Source organism: Uranotaenia lowii, unplaced genomic scaffold, assembly GCF_029784155.1.
Source record: "Uranotaenia lowii strain MFRU-FL unplaced genomic scaffold, ASM2978415v1 HiC_scaffold_359, whole genome shotgun sequence".
NCBI lineage: Eukaryota > Metazoa > Arthropoda > Insecta > Diptera > Culicidae > Uranotaenia > Uranotaenia lowii.
Genome location: NW_026598266.1, coordinates 1 through 20,925, shown reverse-complemented (window position 1 = coordinate 20,925; position 20,925 = coordinate 1). Strand labels below are relative to the sequence as shown.

The 20,925-nt window shown below is 39.4% G+C and overlaps 1 protein-coding gene across 1 annotated transcript in view; it reads right to left on the bottom strand.

The window, feature by feature from the left end:
* Positions 1-20,919, bottom strand: part of LOC129759992 (uncharacterized) — a gene marked incomplete at its 3' end in the record, with an annotated part of 35,435 nt that extends 14,516 nt beyond the window's left edge. Inside the window, exons 1-4 of the mRNA XM_055757570.1 lie at positions 20,101-20,919; positions 12,535-13,063; positions 12,324-12,469; positions 11,650-11,856 (exon numbers count right to left, since the gene is read on the bottom strand). Of these exons, the coding sequence (XP_055613545.1) occupies positions 11,650-11,856; positions 12,324-12,469; positions 12,535-13,063; positions 20,101-20,777 (1,559 nt within the window). The remainder of the gene's footprint in view (positions 1-11,649; positions 11,857-12,323; positions 12,470-12,534; positions 13,064-20,100) is intronic.
* Between the last annotated feature and the right edge of the window lie 6 nt (positions 20,920-20,925).

Sequence of the window (20,925 nt, the reverse complement as noted above, 5' to 3'; positions counted from 1 at the left end):
ATTTACTGTGTAAAAGTGTACAATAATGCTTCTACGAATTATTTGAATAGATAACTGCATTTCAAGGAGATTTCCAGAATTCCAAAGGTTTTCAAAGGTATTAAATGGGGGTTTTAAGAGATGCTACTTTAGCGTTAAGGCATTTGATATTTGAGCTGTAATTCTTTACCAAACTACTTACTTTCTTTATTAAAATCACGTGAAATGATGGAACAAACAATTGGGGTTAATTTTGAATCAGAAAAAATAGGTTGGAAATCAAAAACTTTGAATTTGTTCAGTAAACCACACTTTTTCCAGTTTCAAATCGTAGATAGCTGCACTATCTTGCAGTTAAAACCAAATTTAGTCTCAATATTGATTTTCCAGGTTTGTTTTGGCACATATTCATCATTTTGAGGTATTTTACCATCACAGTTTTGTGGAAGTTCACGCTGCAGAAAGCTTTTCCGGATTTACAAAAGAATCACCAGCACAAAAATGTACAACCGCCTAAATTCCTGCTCATTTTAACTTCCGATTCAATTGCAAATCATACCAATAATACTCCATCAAGCTCCATCGCAAAGTATAACTTTATTCTGATAATCGGTCCAAAAAATTCACTTTTATTGACCTTGATGCAATTCCATTTTTTTCTTCGATTTAGTTATCTTAGAATTTCCAAAGCGTTCACACGATAAATGTATTTATTTCTTGACCAAAATCATCCAGCACTCCTTAATTAATCTCGGATATTCGAAAATGAGCATGAATTTGGTTAAATAACAAGATAGTGCTGCTAGGATAGGACTTAAAACTAGAGAAATAGTGTTTGACTATTACCCAGTAAGCGCGTCCTCTCAAAAATCGACAGAGCATGCAAAAAATTGAGAGTTGAGTCACCGAACTTAGAATAAAACGGTTAATTTCGGCGACACTACAAAGAACGCAAGAATTCTCATTCGGTTTGTCCTGCCGAGATACCTAGAGGCAACGAATACGAATGCGTACATGCGAAATCAGTTTGAATCGTACTCTCGTACGGTGTGGTCGCACTTTATCCCCGTCTTTTTTATATGCGTGCTTTCAATCGTAGCAGTCGACTTCGCTCGCAGGCAGGCAGACACGCGTCTCGAAGAGAAACATACAAACACGATTCGGGTTGTTTTCGTGTGTTTCTCTGGAGGGCGTGTCTTAGCTTAATTCGTGGCACTCACCCAAGGCACGCGTATGGTGTGTTCCTCTCTAACGATGTGATGATGCAAAATCGCCAGAGAGATCGTTACGATCCCTCTGGCGATTTGAGTTACCTCTCTGCCGATTCAAATTTACCGGGTAGTATTAGTATTAGACATTAGTATTTTTGAATTCCAACCTGCTTTTTGGTTTCAAACTCAGCCTCAAATCTATGTTTCATCATTTTGCATCATACTTATGAATGTTAATGAAGAAATCAAGCAGTTTGATTAAGTTTCTAGCACAAATATCAATACCTTTGGAATTCTGGAATACCCCTTAAAATGCAGTTATCTATTCAGATAATTCGTAGAAGCATTATTATTTACTTTTACACAGTAAATTAAAAAAAAAATCTTGTTTTTGTTGAAAAACTCAAGTGGTGCTATTCTTATTTCGCACCCTTTTTTCACATTTTTGGTCCTCAACGCCAATTTCTACGTCCAAAAAAAGTAAACTTATGATTGATTTATCCGTTAAGCAGTTCAGAAACTGTGGAAGAAAATTTTCGTAATTTTCAATCATTCATATTTTAACAAGCAAAACACGAAGTGGTGCTATTCTTATTTCGCTCACTGTATAAGGTAGAAATATGTAAATCGAGATACTGAATGCCATAATGATGTTCATTTCACCATTTATAAAACTCAGAAAAAGATGATTCCTCAAATTTGTTTACAACCCTATAGGAGTATTCACTAGACTAGACTAGTCAAAACTGGACCAAAACAGAATCAAACGATTTAAGATTCCATAGTAGAAATCTATCGACTGGTTGGGTAATGAATAAATTGATTTTTGGCGATTTCAGTCAAGTAACAATCTTAAAACGGTTATTATTTCTTTATCCGACGTTTCGGCATTTATTATGCCTTTTTCAAGGAGTCTTTTAATATGACATAATTAATAATGTGTTTAAAAAGGTGTAACACTTACATCTCGTACCAGATCAATCATAAATAGAAGAGATTTCAAGTAAGATTACATGCAAGTAGAAAGCTCAACTTTGTATATTTTTGTTAAACATCACAGACAACTGGACTTACATTTCCCGATAAGACAGTTTAGCAGATTCAAAAAACTTACCACCACCTATTGTTACACATTTTCAAACACATAATTAACTATGTCATATTCATAGACTCCTTGGAAAAGGCATAATAAATGCCGAAACGTCGGATGAAGAAATAAAAATCGATTTAAGATTTTTTCTTGACAGGAATCGCCGAGAATCAATATATTGATTTTAGATTCCTTTTAGGCTCTAGAACAACTGCGCAAAGTTCAACTTTACTATTTTATTAAAAACAAATACTTGACAATATTGAATAAACAGTATTCACATTCTGAACCTAAAAATGTGATTTCTATAGAATTTTGGACGATTCATGAGAACAATACTTTTTCTGTCCACAAATCAGTAAAATAATGTCTGACAGAAGCGATAAAGCAAAGAAAAAACGGAAGCAATTATCCATTTGTGTTTTGAAATAAGAATCTCACAAAATTGTTTCAGGTTTTTTTGTGTCAAATTTTGTGACATGATAGCGTGATAGTTGATCTATCTTACGCAAAAAAATTGATTAAAAAAAATCACCTGAGAAAAAAGTTATGGAAGCTCAAAGTCAAAATGACTGAGTGCGAGCTTCCAATTTCTATACAATTATGAACGGTACTGTATGTAATAATTGATGGTCAAACATTTTTCAAAAGAAACAACTTATTTTTAATTTCGGTTAAAAGATGAAGATTTTCAATTTCTAGAGATCAAGATTAAAATTAAAGATATGAAAGTTAAAATCTTTTTCTGGAATCACTTGAGATCGTTACTAACATTTTTACATTGATGTTTTGGTTTCCCGTATTCTCCTAATTTGTCACTGTCTTTGAAAATTCTACAAACTAGAAATTTTACCAAAATGGAGAAAATTAAAATTTCAAACCACGAAAAATACATTTCTTGAGGTTCTTTTCTTAACCATCACACATGTCCACAGAATTGAGCCTAGGTTTTCTGAGAAAATTTTGTCACTAGTTTTTTATTTCTATAAAAAGATAAGCTTAAGAAAATGTGAGAAAAATAATTTTGAAATCTTAACACTAGAAAGACCGCACCAGTCAAAATGACTGGTGGGACGCTTTGTTTGTTGAATATCTTTTGAACACTACGCTCTAAAAATTCGTAAAAAATACGACTTTTCATGAATTTTGAATCTCTACAAAACTGGTATTTTTTATTTTTCTAGCTCTTTTAATAAGCGAGAAAAATTTCGCCATGGACACTCGGACCGTGACCAGTCAAAATGACTGGTAAAATTCACAAACCTATAACTCAAACAAGATAATTTTTTTTCGCTTGCTTTTGGTTTTATTTGCAATCTACATTCAAGACAAAAAGCCTTAGTTGATTTATGGTGGGCAGGAGTGTGTCATTCGCTATGAAATTATTGATTTTCGATGCGAAGTCATGAAAATTTGTAGAAAAAGTTCTCGGATCGACCGCTGTGTGGCGCTTCAAGCACTTGACTCCCAATTTTTTTGGTCTGTTTTGTTGCTCAACTATAATAGAACTTTCTGTCAAAATTTGGCGAAATTTCATCAAGATTTGTAAAAGTTAAGTTAGTCTTAATACATGTCCATTCAAGTAATCGAGTAATTTTAGGTGATAAATATGTTTTATACTGAACTAGTATGAGTAAAAAAATATGATTTGTGTACTTATTCATTCAAATTTGAAGACCTTTTGTCTATTAAACTGAACAATTTAAATGATTTTTTTTTATATTTGATTATTCTTCATATGTTGGTTATCCACCATGGGTGCACGGATTCACCGCAGTTTCTGCCCAAGTATGTATTCACATGCATTCTTAGATTATTAGGTTCGACAAATTTCCAATTCAAGTTCCCTTACAGGTATTCCGGCACCCGTGTATAAAACTGGCAACTGATTGAACATTCTTATCGAACATTCTTATCGAACATTCTTATTATAAAAGGAAACACATCTTACCTGTCGACAACTTACGGGGTGTGAACCCTAGAGTTTCTTAACGATACCGGGAATCGAACCCAGTACACCTGGCATACCCAGACTAGACTCACGCCAGTCTATCTGATAGACCCCATTGGCGCTAAGATTTTTCAACATGGGTGCACGGAATGGCTGTAAATTCGCCGTTGTTAATTATATAGAAATAAATAGTTTTCAACTTGCTTCAGAACACAAAATATTTTTGAGTTAGATATGATAGGCATTTGAAATGCAACATTAGTCAATCGAAAAACTTTTAAGGAAAAACAAATCAATGTGTACATTTGACAATGTTGATTCATTATTTTTATTTCCACTGTTTTCCGTCGCACGACATAACTTGATGCATATAATTCCTAAAATTCACTCGATCCATGATAACCGTTTTCCAATTTCTTGAATGTTGATCAGATCTTATCAGATAAATATACGATGGCAAAAACCTGTTTTTTAATAATAAATAAATAAATTTATTATTTCAAGATATAATTGAAATATTCTTTTCCAGGAATGAAAAAACAGAGCTTAAAATAAAAATCATTATTTAAATAATTATGTCTCAGCATGAAAAACATAATTTCGACTTTGGTTAAGTTAAGATTTGTAATAATGCTATTAAAAAAATTGCAAAAAGTCCAAAATTTGATTAAAACGCGGTGAATCCGTGCACCCATAGTGAAAAACCATGTATATAACACAAATTTTCATTTGAATCTTTAAAAGTCTTTATTCTTTACCTTTAACATGCAGAAAAAATGAATTTGGGCGAATGGCGTTGAATCCGTGCACCCATGGTATATTGCTCTACTTATATAAAAATATGCTTCAAAACCTACAATATCAGGTATAATTTATAGGCATCGGGTGGAAAAACTTCAGAGCGATGAATGCTAGAAAGTATCTACTAAAACAAAACTAAAGTGAAACCGTGCACCCATGGTCAATAACCATAGCCATCTTACATGTTTTTATTACTAGATTGATAATGTGTTTTAATTTTTTGATAATTATTTGACATATTCATTTTATGACATACACGCATTCGTCAACTATGCCAAACTGAGGTGATTCCGGGCACCCATGGTGAAAAAATAATTCAATTTTATAACAAAAATGTTATCGAATTAATAACAAAATAATTTCAAAAGAAAAAAATTAAAAATATTTTGATAGAAAAAATTTCCCCTTTACCAGTCATTTTGACTGGTCACGGTCCGAATAAGTATATTCAATTTGCCGGTCCTTCTAGTGTTAAGTATCTTCAGCAAGATTACAAAAAATATAAGTCCATTCAAAAAATTTTTTTCGATTAAAAAGAAACTTTTTCGAATTTTAATTTTAAAAAGACATATTACACAGGTATATCATTTTACTACGCTTAGCCGCCTCAAGCAAAGTCGTAGCCAGAGAATTTCCCAATTACCTCTAGGAAATGAAATTGAAAAAACAATCTACGAAAAAAAATTTGTACTTTCCATTAAAAATATCAAAAACATCAACACCCACAAACCCGCATGCCATTTTGAAACTTGAAAAAAAAACAATTACTGAACACCAAATTTTAAAAGTATTCATTCAATTCATAATTTATAAATGTAACATAAGATCAATGAACTTTTTAATCGTTACAGTTTAGGATATAATATTAAGTCGAAAAACTTAACCAATCCTGAAGTTTCTTGTAATATAAGGCCATATTTTTATCTTGGTTTCATTCATTCCTATTAAGTCAGTTAAGTCCTCTTTGAATTTGTTTTGAGAGAAAATGGGGTTTTGGGGTCAACAGTGAATATAAATAGGGTTGTTTTTTTACTGCTACACCCAAAATTCAGCCTCTGTGCCAATGGCGTGTAGTCAATTACATAGCATCATTGGTACAAGAAGATAACGCGATCGGCGCTGATTCGATTTGCTCCCACCGGCATTAATCTCCCAAGTTAACCGAATTGCGTATGTCTGAAAGAAACAAAATAAAAACGCTTTCACGTCCCTCCCTATCGCATCACAAGACGAAGAAGGATGGAAATAAATACCGGCCAACACCGGGCAGCCAGCTAACCGAGCACTGTGCGTGTGAATGTAGCAAAAGCAACAACAAAAACATCCTTCTAATTCAATCCCTTCAATCCACCGGCAAACAACCACGGCCGAGCTGTGCGTGTGTATGCAGTAGGGGCAACAACAAAAAAAACATTCCTTCAATTCAATTTGCCGGCAAACAACCACGGCTAAGCTGTGCGTGTGTATGTAGCAAAAGCAACAAGAATATATTCCTTCAATTCACCGGCAAACAAGCACCGGCCAAGCTGCCCGGCTTTAGCAGCTGTGTATATGTAGCGTGTGTATGTAATAGCAGGCAGTAAGCGAAGCACAGTTCTCATTCAATGGGTTTCCCGTTTCCTCCACTCCCGTTCCCTTTCCCGTTTCCATCGCAAGACAAATGAATACCTTGAAAGGAGGCCAAACGCCGGGAAGCCACTGTCGTGCGTTTCTTTTGTGATTGATCGGTGGCAGAATGCCTATGAAAAATATCCCTCTTCCTTCATGAAGCTTTAATAGGACACTGGTTAAGATGTCGGGCTGGCAAGACCATGATCAGAGTTCGATTCTCCCTACGGGCGTTGTGGTTTAAATTTTTATTTTCTTGTTTCTGGGATGAATTATCCAATAGGAACGAAATCCCATAAAATGTTTTTCTTGTTTTGCTTGAATGTAGTGGTCATGCATCATTTTAGTTGGGAGCCGAGTCCTTATGCCAGTTACGGTTTTTCAAACATATCATCTTCGGCACAGTGCACATTTCAGCGCATTATCGGCACAGAGATGTGCTAAATAGGCATTGGATTTTTGCAACCTCTTCTATGGGTGTAATGATTTTAAAAATGGACATACAATTGCGAAAACTATAAAAATTGGAATAACTGCAATCAAGCAGATTTTTCTGAAGATTAGTTACACTAAAAAAACGATCGAGGCTGTAGACATATCTTACGTATGCATTCAGAGCTATTCTCATGCAGTCCAAGTGTGAAATTTTAGCGCTTGAAAAAACGAAACAACTGTATATAAAGTGTGGTAGTAAAAAAGTTTTGAACAATTTAAGCTTGGTGTTGGAATCTAAGCGGTCTAAGTGCTGATGATGATCTTTTCAGAGCAGAGTAAATTTTTTGAGTCTGTTAATTTGCAAGTTCAAAATGAGATTTTTATCAAAAATGACTCGAAGATTGTTGACCCTACCAGAAAATTGAATAAGGACTCTATTTATAACTAAACTCGGTGGCTCTAAATCAGACTTGCTTCTAGAAAAAATGATGGCATTGGTTTTGGATGGGTTCATCGCTAAAACGTTATTGGCAGACCACTCTGCAAGTTTAGCTTAGTCTTTATTCTTTAATTAGCTACTAAAACACGATTGTATTCACCCGTATTGCAAAGATAAACTTGAACGTTGTCAGCAAACAGGAAAACTTGATAGCTTTCGAGAACCGAAGAAGGTCATTAATAAAAAGGGAGAATAAAAGGGGGCCAAGAACAGAACCTTGCGGTACACCAGAATTAATAGTGATAAATTTGCGGCAGATGAGCTGAAGTGGAAGAAAGAAAGTAATTCCTGGTAAAGTTTTGAGTGTGATACTCGATTGAAAGCTTATGAGAAGTCGATCAACAACATGATTGCAACTCCTTTTTTATCGGTACAATTCGCAATATCTTCCTGAACTTTGATGAGAGCTGTTTCCGTACTATGATTTGCACGAAATCCAGACTGAAATTCGCGAAGAAGATTAAAGTCATTAACATAAGCAGAGATTTGTTACTTCAATAATTTTTCACAAACCGTAGAGAGTGAACAAAATAAGCTAATCGGTCATAAATTAGACAAATCGTTGTTATTCCATTTTTTAGGTATGGGTAAGATTTTCGCGGTTTTCCAAAGAGTGGGAAATTTGGAGGTTGCAATAAATATAATAAAGTCGGGAGTTAATCAGGAAGTATGATTTTAATTAACCTTATCGGAATTTCATCAGGCCCAGTAGCATTAGATTGCATTGAGAAAACCGAATTTATTATTTCATTCGATTAAACAGTTCTTAGAGAAAACCCTGAATTTCTAAACACAGATTGAACAGGCGCTGAATCGTTTTGAGTGAAGTTAGAACAGAAATAGGAGTTGATTTTATCGGCATTATGATTGCAAATGAGAGTTATCTGGAGATTACTAGTCAAGCCCAAATTATTAATATTTTTCCACAGAATTTTATAAGGTAGGTTGAAATCTATCTTTTTCAAATTAACTTTATTCCTCAACTGCTTGAACTAAGTCCTATTAACGACAGTTTTGTTCCATTTAATTCATAAGCCAGATTATGGCTAGCTCAATTTGACGATTAAACCAATTGTTTTTCATATGTTTTTTTTAACTTCACAGGGAAAAAAGTTTCATGAATTTACGACTGATTTTGATTGATTTTAAATAGAATCAGATCAGGATCATCGATATTAAGATATTTTCCCCATGCACTCCGTAAGCACTCATTCAAAGCTAAATTATTTCGTTCAGAAAAAGTAAAGTTCAGTGTGTAAAAAATGAAATTCGTCGTGTGGGAAACATTATGTTAATGATTTCCAAAAGTTGGAAAGTGTAAATCCATCTCTTTGGGGAGCGTTTCATTCAGGTTCCACTCACACCGTCTGTTTTGAAGAACTGGTCAAAGTGACGCTGAATTTTTTAAAGGCAATTAAACCAAATAAGTTTTTCACGCCCACGTGACATAGTGTACTTTTTACTTAAAAAAATTACGTTGGTATTTTCTTTTTATGAGATTTTTTTCTATAGGGTACACCGGGGTTATTGGGAACGGTTTTTTGTATAGTTCAACTTAAAAAAAAATATATTTAAAAACCAGCAGAAGAATAATTTTGATAAAATTACTCTCAATGTGATGCAGAACATGGTGCTCACCAAAAATGTAGAGATTAACTTGTTAGATGTATAGCGGGAAATTTGTTATGGACTGCTGGTGTCTTCACCGACCACGCTTTATGGGGTAAGTGAAGACGGTAGATCCTCCCTTTGATTTTTCAGGAAATTTTCCACAATCTTTTGTTTACTTTGTTGAATACGTTATTTTATTGCTCGAACAGTCTTAATTATTGCATCTTTCAATAATTATTGAGTGCAATTTATGTTGCAACACACTAGAACCGATTTTATCGGAAATAAAATTTACTTTTTCCAGAACACCAAATATTTGAATGAAATGTGTAAACTAAATAAATTGAAAAAGTGTGTAAACATCAAGTCTGTTTAAGGCCGCCTCCACTTACTTTTGGTAGGGTTTGGAGACGAAATTTTAGTATTTTGTAAATAGTCTGTTTTTTCTTAATTTTTAATCGCCGTTTTTTCTTCTAACTTGTTTTTTTGAATGTAAGGATTGTTTCAATAAAGAGGTTGTCATCAACAGCTAGCTAGTTTACGAAAAATATGCGATTGAAAAAGATGCACACCAACTGGACATCGTAGTTAAAAATTGAAAATTAACTAAAAGTCGCTGTAAACATCCGTTATTGTCGGAATAGTTTATCTTTTATACACGTTGCTTTTTTTTTAACTCAAAATTAGGTATGACCGAGGTTCAAAACATAGTTCGATTCTATGAACTTAAAATTAAGTTACCATTTTCTTCCTTGCGATGGTTCAAAACGGAGTTCGAACTGCGAACTAAAAACTAATCCCATTCGTGCCAATTTTTGCCGAACCGTATTTCAGGTAGCTACGAACAAAGGCATTGGAAAAGTTCAAATTGGAATTCGGTTATCGAACTTAGTTTTGAGCATGCTCGTCAGAATTTAGTTTTGCGATTGCCCCGTCAAACTCAAAACTGAGTGCTGCCACTAAAATGCTGTTTTGGTCGTGGTCAAATCATAGATCGATTGTATGAATTAAAGTTGATTTCTATCTTTCCTCCTTGCGATGGTTCAAAACGGAGTCCGAACTGTGAATTAAAACTCATCCCATCTTATCCAAATCCTGTTGAAAAAATGTGACATACAAATTTATAAAGCAATAGCTCAGTTTTTTATAGATTGTGAAATCGATTTGTAATCAGTAGTATCATAGATTAATAGATAGATTAATATCATTTTGGATACCCACTTGGCCAGCTGTGTATCAGAGGTTAAGCCAAATAAATGTAATAATAATAAAAAAAAAACTAATCCCATCTTTCCATCGGCGAAGGAGCAAAACTGAGATCGATCTAATGAACTAAAAATTGAACCCTCTTTGTGTATGTTGAACTGAAAGCACTCCTAGCAAACACGAAATCGCATTTAAAATGATAACTCAAGTCATAAAAAACGTTACTGCGAATCGTAATTCCAGCTAACGCAAGTAAAAGGTCGTAAAAATTGTTACTCGAAGTTGTACTAAATGGTTTAAATCGGATATGATAAAAAGTCCGCCATGTTTGCAGATTTTGAAGACGATTTCGTTCCTTTGCTTTCTCCCGCGTGGGTCAAGTGAGAGAACAGCTTTGTGTTTCTCTCTGCGACCAGCAGTGCAACCAGATTGTTAAAAATCAGATGGTGTATTTGCAAGAATTGCCCAATGACAGAGGCAGCAAATACTGTCGCTGGCAACGGTTTGCATGCGTTTAGAGAAAAAAACTGGTGCTCTCTTGCATTTTTTCAGTATGTATGAATATGGTGTTCTATATCGTCCAAATCGTATAATATTACCGCTTTAGCCAGATGTTGAAAATATGTATGCATATTGCCTCCACTTTGGTAGGTAAATGCTGTTTTTTCGAGTTTTATACGATCTTTCTATAATGTATATGAAACGTATAACAAAGTGGTTGAGAAATATACCTACAAAAATGTTTGCTGGGCTTAGCGAGTTCGGCTGCCGAGCTGCATTTTGAGTAGCTACGAATAAAGGCAAGAAGTTTGAAAAAACCGTGCACAGTATTGTTTTAGTAACCATCGTCCCTAATTACCCCGCTTCTCAATTTACCCCGGTGTACGTTATACTGATAATTTTATCGACATAATTGAAGTCATGCATATATCACTGAAAGGGTTGATAATAGAATTATCGATTTTATCTCAACGGGATCACAACATCTAAAGCACATATAGAAACATCTTCAAATTGCAAATACCTGAACCTAAAAACTTAAGAATCAATATGTAAATTGAGCACAGTCTATTATTACTTCGAATATTTGAAACATCAATGATTTCACTAAGTTGTGGTAATTAAAACCAAAATTAACTGAAACATTATTTTTGAATAAAGACTATTGGCATAACTGGCAACCGAAGAGAGACTACTGCTGGGGGACCTAATTGAGTGTCGACACGATTTTTTGTTTAAATTAGGCATCGTCTCTTACCCGGCCGCGGCACCACCGATCGGTGCCGAGAGAACCCCTTGGAGATGGGGATGATGATGATGCTGCTGCTGATGGTGATGGTGGTGACCGGCTAAGGCCCCATCATGAGGGGTCAACGGTGGAACCGGTGAACCACCCGAATCTTCCGACGGGGTTTTCGATAGGAATAGATTGCCCCCCAGTTCCGAAACGAGCGTTATGGGCGAGCTTTTGTGGGTTTTGAAGCAATTCGTTTAAAGGTAAATTTGACAGGACATATTTATTAGGGGGTGCGATTGGAAGCGATATATGGCAGCGATTTACAAACCGAAATTTTTACCAAAAAATAAAAATAAATCGTTCTCTGTTGTGTGCTGTTGTTATGAACACGTTCAGGGTTTCTGGTGTTGTCTTAATATTTAAATCAAATGAAAATTTTAACTGAATTTCCTTTTGAGAAAGTAAACGAAATTCTAGATTATTTCCATCTACATTTATAATCCACTAAAAATGGATGACAAATGATGAGAAAACTATCTTATAAATAAGTCAAACTTTTCAAAACATTCTCATAAAACATTTGGTAAATTAACGAATAACATATCCATGTAAAAATAAATCAATAATGATTCCAAGGATTTTAAAACGATTCATGGAATCGTTCAATCAAGTAAATATTAAATGATCACACTTACCTTGAGAATACTTTTGAAAATACACTTTGATTTGAGTCTCCAGTGTTGGGAGCGGATTCAATCGAGTCCGATTTGTGACTAGTGCTACCTCCTTCGCCGGTGAGTCCTTCCACCCAGGCCAGCGGATACGAGAGCCGCTTTAGCATCTAAAAATGGAAAGTTCACATTAGAAAAAAAAAAATGGAAACATGTGTGTCGATATTGGTTTTACCTTATTTTTCTTGGTTTCTGCGCCCTTGTCCAGTCCACCTTGGGATCCATGGGGGTCGTGTTCTTCGACGCTGAAACTAACGCTAGACGTTTTCTTCCTTCCGGCACCGTCCACCTGGCTGGCAGCAGAAAGGGAACTGTGCTGCGATGAGGCGGCTGTCGAGTTCCTCGGAGAGCTGTCAATGCAACTGGTCGGGGCAATCGTTAACGGTGGGACCCAATCGTCACTGAGCACGATGTCGGCATCGCTATAGGTCTTTTTGGATGGGTTCGGGGCAACAACCGGAGCCGGTGCAACTGCCCCGGCCGCTGCTACTCCTCCGGCCACACTTCCGGGCAGCGAGTTGGGATCACGAATGTCGATGCCAGAATCGTGGCAGGACTGCTTAACTAGCTGCCCGTCAGCGACGTCCTCGCCGGCAGCACCACCTAGAATAGGAGCAATCTCGGCGATCGGAGCCACCAGGCCCCCTACGGAACCGGCCGTCGCTGCACTTCCGGTGCTGACTGCTTCCTCATCGTCCAGCGATCTTCGGGATGAAGTTTTATTGCAATTACATTTTATTCTATGGGTTTGGTAGCGCACGGATACGCATTATATACGGTGTACATACGATTACACGAACACATTACGAGACACAAGGATGAGAAACAAAGACGACAAATAACAAAATATAATGAATTTTGAGCTAAAAATTTATTAGAGTTTATTTTAGTACAAACCACCTTGTCCAAAAGTCATGCTATTAGTAGTTCAAACTGCCAATTGTAAGGTAATTTCGAACCCAGAAAAAAAAAATCTGCAACCAACAAAACAACCTATTGTGTATGATTAAAAGTAAAAACACCAACAATCACCTTTCGATCCAACAACTTTTGGTCAAAGTATCTTAAGTCTAACGATCATTCCCTCTAACGGTCTTCCAGCCAGAAAGCATTGTCAAAGTCCAATAATTAAAGCGTTTTTTTATCTTGGCTATTTTTTACGACGTCAGAGGCCCTTCAATTGCTGAAAGGTTCATTTCGATACGTGTAGTATAGAAAAAGTTCTGCCACATGGAGCCCGAGATATTAGACACTAATTTTGAAAACTGTTTCAAAGAAATCGAGATCGCTGTAGACATAAGGATCGACACATTTGGCTTTGAGTAAATATCTTTCTTCTTCAGCCTATTAGTAAACCAGGAGTGAGCGAGCATTTGCATTTGTATTTGTTTATTCAATCAACAAACCAAGTAAAGGTCCAAATGACGATTTAAAGTTACACAAAGTTTACATCTAACTAGCGATTTCTCGATATTCTTATAACTTGTCTTCCGAAAACATCCCTCGAAACGTCAAAGTTGAAGAGCTCGGAAAAGCGATTGAACGTTTTCATAACACCGATGAATGTCCTATTGGCTCCATAGTTGTTCAATCGAATGGGAACATACAGTTGAAGGTCTTGGTTTCTCAATCCATGGGGTCTCAAACTAAGAGGAATAGCTTCCAGTAGCGTGGAACAATCGATTCAAGATGTCAGTAGATCGGGGACGGAAGAAGCTCGTGTTGCATTTTTTCGGGCTTGAAGAGTATCCATGTCTCCATGAGACGACATCGATGTTCGTAGCTTGGCATGTGGAACGGGTCTTGCCAGTTAAGGTGTCTGAGGGCATAACGCAATAAGCGTCTCTGGATAGCTTCGAGCCGCTCGTTGCCGTTGGTAGTAGGGACACCAGACAGCTGATCCGTATTCGAGGATGGATCGAACTATGCTGCAATACAGGCTCTTCAGGCAGTACACGTCCTCGAATTTATAAGCCACTCGAAATAAAAATCCGAAGCTTCTAGAAGCTTTATCAACGACCTAGAGTTCGTCATTTACTGCGATTCAGAGGCAGGCAGTTGATGTCGCACCACTCAATGTCGTCCTGACCGTTTATGGTGTAGAACAGTTTGAGATCATCAGCATTACAAAGTTTCGGGCCGTCGAGGAGTGAGAGAACATCGTTTATTTTTTTTATTTATATAGTATTCCGTCTCACGACATAACTTGACGAACGTAATTCCTAAAATTCACTCGGTCCATGGCAACCGTTCTCCAATTTCTCGGGCACCCCACGTTCGCCAGATCACGCTCCACTTGGTCTAACCACCTCGCTCGTTGCGCCCCCACTCGTCTTGTTCCTACCGGATTCGTAGCGAACACCTGTTTTGCAGGACAGTCGTCCGGCATTCTCGCAACATGTCCCGCCCAGCGTATCCGGCCAGCTTTCACCACCTTCTGGATACTGGGTTCGCCGTAGAGTCGCGCGAGCTCGTGGTTCATCCTTCGCCTCCACACTCCGTTCTCCTGTACGCCGCCAAAGATGGTTCTTAACACTCGTCGCTCGAATACCCCGAGTGTACGCAGGTCCTCCTCGAGCAATATCCAAGTCTCGTGCCCGTAGAGAACAACCGGTCTAATAAGCGTCATATACAGGTTACACTTCGTGCGAGGGCTAAGTCTTCTCGACCGCAGTTGTTTGTGGAGTCCATAGTAGGCACGACTTCCGCTGATAATTCGCCTCCGGATCTTACGGCTGGTGTCATTGTCTGCGGTCACCAGTGAGCCGAGATAGACAAAGTCTTCGACTATCTCTAGCTCGTCGCCGTCGATCGTGACCTTGTTATTACTGGACAAGCGGGTTCGGTCGGTCTCGGATCCACATGCCAGCATGTACTTCGTCTTGGACGTATTAATCATCAACCCAATCCTTCCTGCTTCGCGTTTCAGTTTGCGGTAGATCTCTCCTACCGCCGCAGATGATCTGCCGACTATATCAATATCATCGGCAAAGCAGATAAGTTGACTGGATCTGTTGAAAATCGTGCATTTCGCCCACCGCTCGTCGAATAACACCTTCTAGCGCCACGTTGAACATCATGCAGGATAGACCATCACCTTGTCGAAGCCCCCTGCGCGATTCGAATGAACTCGACAATTCACCCGAGATCCGCACCCGAGAGAACATCGTTAAAACAGATTAAGAAGATCGGTCCTAAGTGACTTCCTTGGGACACACCGGAGGAGACGGAGAACTGGCTGGAGAGAGTGTCTCCAGTGCGAACTGTCTATTTACGTCCAGTTAGGTAACTGCTGAACCAGCCAAGTAAAGGTTCGCAGAATCCTAAGCGTCCAAGTTTATCAATGGCGATATCGTGGTTGACCTTATCAAACGCTGCTGACAAATCGGTATAAATGACGTCAATTTGAGACTTAGCAGTAAAACTTTCGTGTACATATGAGATGAATGTCAACAGGTTAGTTGTCGTGGAGCGTTTGGGTATAACAGCGTGCTGATCATTTGAAAATTTTTGCTAACAGTACGAGAAAATCGGATCCATGACGACTGATTCGAATAGTTCGGATATTGCACATAAAGCAGAAATTCCTCTATAGGTGTTGATATCTCTCCGATCCCCCTATTTAATGGACAGGAAACATGTAAGCTTCCTTCCACAGTGAAGGGTAGGTGGCCTTGTCAAGAGAAGCTTGAAAGACGAGTCACACAGGAGTCAGTTTAACAGGCATTCCAGAACGATTTTGGGTTGGAATTGAGTTTACGTTTTACTCGGAAAAGATAATTTTGGTAACAAGCTTACTGGCTTTTTTATCAGCGAAGTTCAGTCTTCGATATACATCCTTAGTTTGGGATGATTTGGGCTAATGGTGATTTCTAAGAGCATATCTCTTCGTCGTCTTCAGTCGACGCAATTCTTTCGTAAACCAGGGAGTCCGCAAATTCCCGGAAGTCATGCTCTTTGGCACGTGGCGGTTGATAACGTTATTTAAGATATGTGAAAAGGTTTCGGCCACAGCATTGGGATTCAATAGATCGAGTTCAGATTCCCAGCCGATGGTGACCAGTATATGGGAGATAACATAGAATTCCGCTTTCTTGAAGTCGAGACAGAAAGGTGCTGAATTTTCGACAGAAGCATGCAATCCATTGACCTCGAGCAAGACCAGTAAAGCTGGATGATGCTGAACCGCCTTAACGAACGGAGCAGGGGCCGAATCAATGGTCGGAACACGAGACCCTTCGCTAGCAAAGCAGACATCAAACATACGGCCGTTTCCGTAAGTAGCTCTGTTAATTTGACGCAAGGTTGCCGTACTCAGGGAGTCTAGAGAATGTAGAGCGCACAGGATCCGGGAGCACTGTTGGAGCACCACTTCAAACCGGGCATATTGAAGTCACCAATAGAATATTGTCTTCTGGGCCGTAGAGAGAACTCACGTTAGATATGGGATCAGGGTGCAGGTACAGCACGCATACGTAGAGTTTTCGGTTGCCAAGATCGATGCAGGTCCACACAAGTTCCAAGTCGTGCTAGGAGTGATCAGAGTCATGAAAATTGGATTTAACAGCAATTAAAACTCCACAACGTTATCTGGTCAAAATATCTAACTCACGTTTCCGTGAAAGCGACGACGTCGTAGCACGAACAAAAGCTGGCGAGCAGATAATCTGCTAGACAGGAGTTTTTACCCCCGACATTCTGGTAGTACATGGTGAGTGAATCATAAGATTCCATTGCAAAGCTAGAGTCTCGAACGCTGGAAGGGGAGGAACCATTAGGCGGAGGAAAACGGCCAGTATGGCCCACTTGCCTGAGCTCACAGGCTGGAGAACGCCTAGGCCACAGACGAATCCAGGGCCGGGACGACTGATGACGTTGACGAAAAACAGCACGACTGAGTCGAAGGGAATAGGGGTCTCCTTTGGACCTGATACGTTGCGTCCCGGTGATGAATACGCTACGTTTGTTACGTAAGCAAGCGTAGCATGTTGATAGGCGTCAATGGTAGAAACAGAGCTACCCAAGGACCGTTGTAGGTAGAAATACGCGAGGGATTGGTTCTTGAATTCGAAAGGTACTTGCCTGTAGAGGCGATCTGGGGAGCCGGCATCGTCATCACAGACGAACTCAGGGCCGGGACGACTGATGACGCTGGCTGAAAATGGGGGCCTGGGGGGGCTGAATTCGAAGGTCTTGGAGGTCCCCAAATGGCCAATCTCTTTGCGTCCCGGTGATGTGACCCAAGTCGAAGTGGGCTGGTCGAATCGTAGCAAATTGACCGTCGGGATGAAATCTGTTGCAAGGTGAGATCATGTCACGGGCATTGCAAGTTCTCAAACAGAATGAATACTTGCCGTTGAAAACCGGTCGGAGAACCTCGTCACCGCAGTCAAACTCAGGGCAGGGACGACTGAAGACGTTGGCAGGAATTAGCGCGACTGAGTCGAAGGGCAATAGACGACGGAAATGATTGATTCGTAGATCCGAAAAAATTGTAGCAAGCACTCGTTGTCTTAAAACGATGGACTTTCGATGTCAGCAATCATTGGTGTGGTACAACCAGTGGTGTAGAACTCCCGGAAGTTGAAGATGGAGTGAGCGAGGTCACAGGAGGAAACGGAACACTGACTGACTATGTAAGTGAGGCGAAGCAATCGTAGATCCTCTTCAAAGTGTGGCTCGCCTAGATGTGTATGAACCTAAGCTACTCTAATCTGACTGGGAAGAGGATCTGCGATGGCTTCGCCTCCTCTAAACAGTTAATCAGTGAGCCTAGCCATAGTTTTCTCCGATCAGTAGTGAGCTTTCTACACAAATTGCCCTCCTCATACATTCTTCACCACCTTTTCACTTCTTCTACTCGCTTCATATATCCAGCTATATTCTTCAAAATATCTTAAAAATTTCTCCCTTAGAATTAATTCTCGCCGCAATGCCATTGAAATATTACATGTAAAGGGTGATACGGTCAAAGTTTGGTCAATATCAACTTGACGTATTTCTTTCAATTTCGCAATTAAAAAACTCGAACACCCCTTACTTTGAAGGTGTGTATGTGTGTAGAATGTTGCTCCTATTTTGGTTTTGGAATTCACTCTTTAGTTGTCAAAATGCCGTCGAAGGAAGAAGAGCAGCGTATCAAAATTTTGCTCGCGCATCGCGAAAATCCGAGCTACTCGCACGCAAAGCTGGCAAATCACTAAAAGTTGCCAAATCAACCGTTACAAATGTAAATAAAGTGTTTGGGGAACGTTTGTCGACAGCCAGGAAGTCTGGATCGGGGGGAAATCAAAAACCGAAAGCCGCTGAGACGACAAAGAGAGTTGCCGGTAGTTTCAATCGAAACCCCTAACCTCTATCTCCGAGATGGCGCAAATAAGCTGGGTGTATCGTCTACAACCGTGCATCGAGCCAAAAAATGAGCCGGACTCTCGACTTACAAGAAGGTAGTGACTCCAAATCGCGATGATAAACAAAATACGACAGCCAAAGCGCGATCCCGGAGGCTGTACACGACGATGCTGACGAAGTTTGACTGCGTGGTAATGGATGACGAAACCTACGTCAAAGCCTACAAGCAGCTTTCGGGACAGGAGGTTTAAACGGCAAAAGGAAGGGGAAAGGTAGCAGATATTTGCAAGCACATGAAACTGTCAAAGTTCGCGAAGAAATATCTGGTTTGGCATGCCATCTGTACCTGTGGCTTGAAAAGCAGCATTTTCATAGCTTCCGGGACTGTCAACCAAGAAATTTACGTGAAAGCGTGTTTGAATAAACGTCTGCTGCCTTTCCTGAAGAAACGCGGTTGTTCCGTACTGTTTTGGCCGGATTTGGCATCTTGCCATTACGGTAAAAAGGCCATGGAGTGGTACGCCGCTACCAACGTGCAGGTGGTTCTTAAGGACAAGAACCCTCCCAACACGCCAGAGCTTCGCCCAATTGAGAAATACTGGGCTATTGTCAAGCGGAACCTAAATAAGACCAAAAAACTGCTAAGGACGAGCAGCAGTTCAAGGCAAACTGGCTTTCTGCGGCGAAGAAGGTGGACAAGGTTGCTGTACAAAATCTGATGGCAGGGGTTAAGCGTAATGCCCGGCAATTCGGATTTGGAAAAGCGGAAGCCTAACTGAATATTTTTCCTGAATTTTATAGTAATTAAACTTGAAAAAGAAATTTTATTTGATTTTTTAAATAAACGATTTCACCGATTTACACGCGTTTTCCCTTGACGAAATTTTGACCGTATCACCCTTTAGATGGCATCAGTATGGGATCTTTTTGCAAAACTTTCATGCACAAACGAGGTAAAGGTCAGTAAGTTAGTTGTAGTTGAACGTTGTCCTGGAATTGCCATCTTATTAGATGATTTATCCCTAGACCGTTGAGTCGTGAGGGCCGCCGAAAATAAAATGAGGTCTTCATGTCATAGCTGTTCATGCAAATTTAATGCCGTCAAAGCAAATAATGATCAATACTCGTTTACTAGAAACCTTCTCCTTAATAACCTTTTTTTTAATAACGGTATGTAAGTCCTTTTTAAGTCAGTTATGATTTTCTTAAATGTTAATTTAGTTTACAGAGAAGTATCAAACAAAGTAATGCAAACAACAACGAAAATAAAATTAAAAACAATAATCATAATCTTTCAATGAGTATATCACTATCACCATGAATAAAAACAAAATTAGTTGAAATCCAAAAATATAAAAAATTCAAAACAGTTACATAAAAGCACACTCACCTATCTTTGCTGGGGATAGCCCAGTGCTGATCCAACAGACTGCGCCTTCGCTCCTCCAGGGTACGAAGCGTTGGATCCTCCAAATTTCCTCCGGGGCCTTGTTTGCCATCAGTCTTGTCACTGAGACCCTTGTTGGTCAAGCCAGCCGAATCCGGTCCGCTGTGGCTGTGGCTGTCCAGCGAGTTTGGCGTGTGCGACTGGGAATCGCGATCGTACCCCAGATAGGGAGGTTCGGCCGAGGGTGGCTTCTCGGAACTTCCGCCGCTCTCGGTTGAATCCCCGTGCAGCCGCTGCAGATTGTTCGGTGTGACAAGATCCCGTTCGAATGCTTTCGGGAAAGCGTCCCCTTCTCGTTCGTTGCTGGAACAGATACTTTCCTGATCGTCACATCCCTCGACCGAACCGACGCCCAGCTCCGGGAAGGTTTCGTCTTTCACTAGAAGGGAATCTTTTCCAGGGGAGTGAGTGTCACACCGAGAGCACGACTTTTCCGGAACCGGATAGTAGATTTCTGCCTTTTCGGCCGTTTCGTTGCCACCGGTGGCGCCCTGCACCCTCATGTGGGCAATGTCGTTGAAAATGGCAGCATTGACGATGAACTCCATCGGGGCAATCACCCCGTAACTTTCCGGTCCATGCTCGATAACAAGCGGATCCGAGACGTTAGGATCGAACATAACGGCGTTTGGAGTGACTAATAGAACTCCTCCGACAACGCCCTGGCCATCGGTAATGTGCCGCACATTGATCTTGAGAAAACGTTGAATCGTGACCGGATCATCTTCGTTGAAACCTGCTGCCGTCTCTCCACCGCCGCCTCCCCCG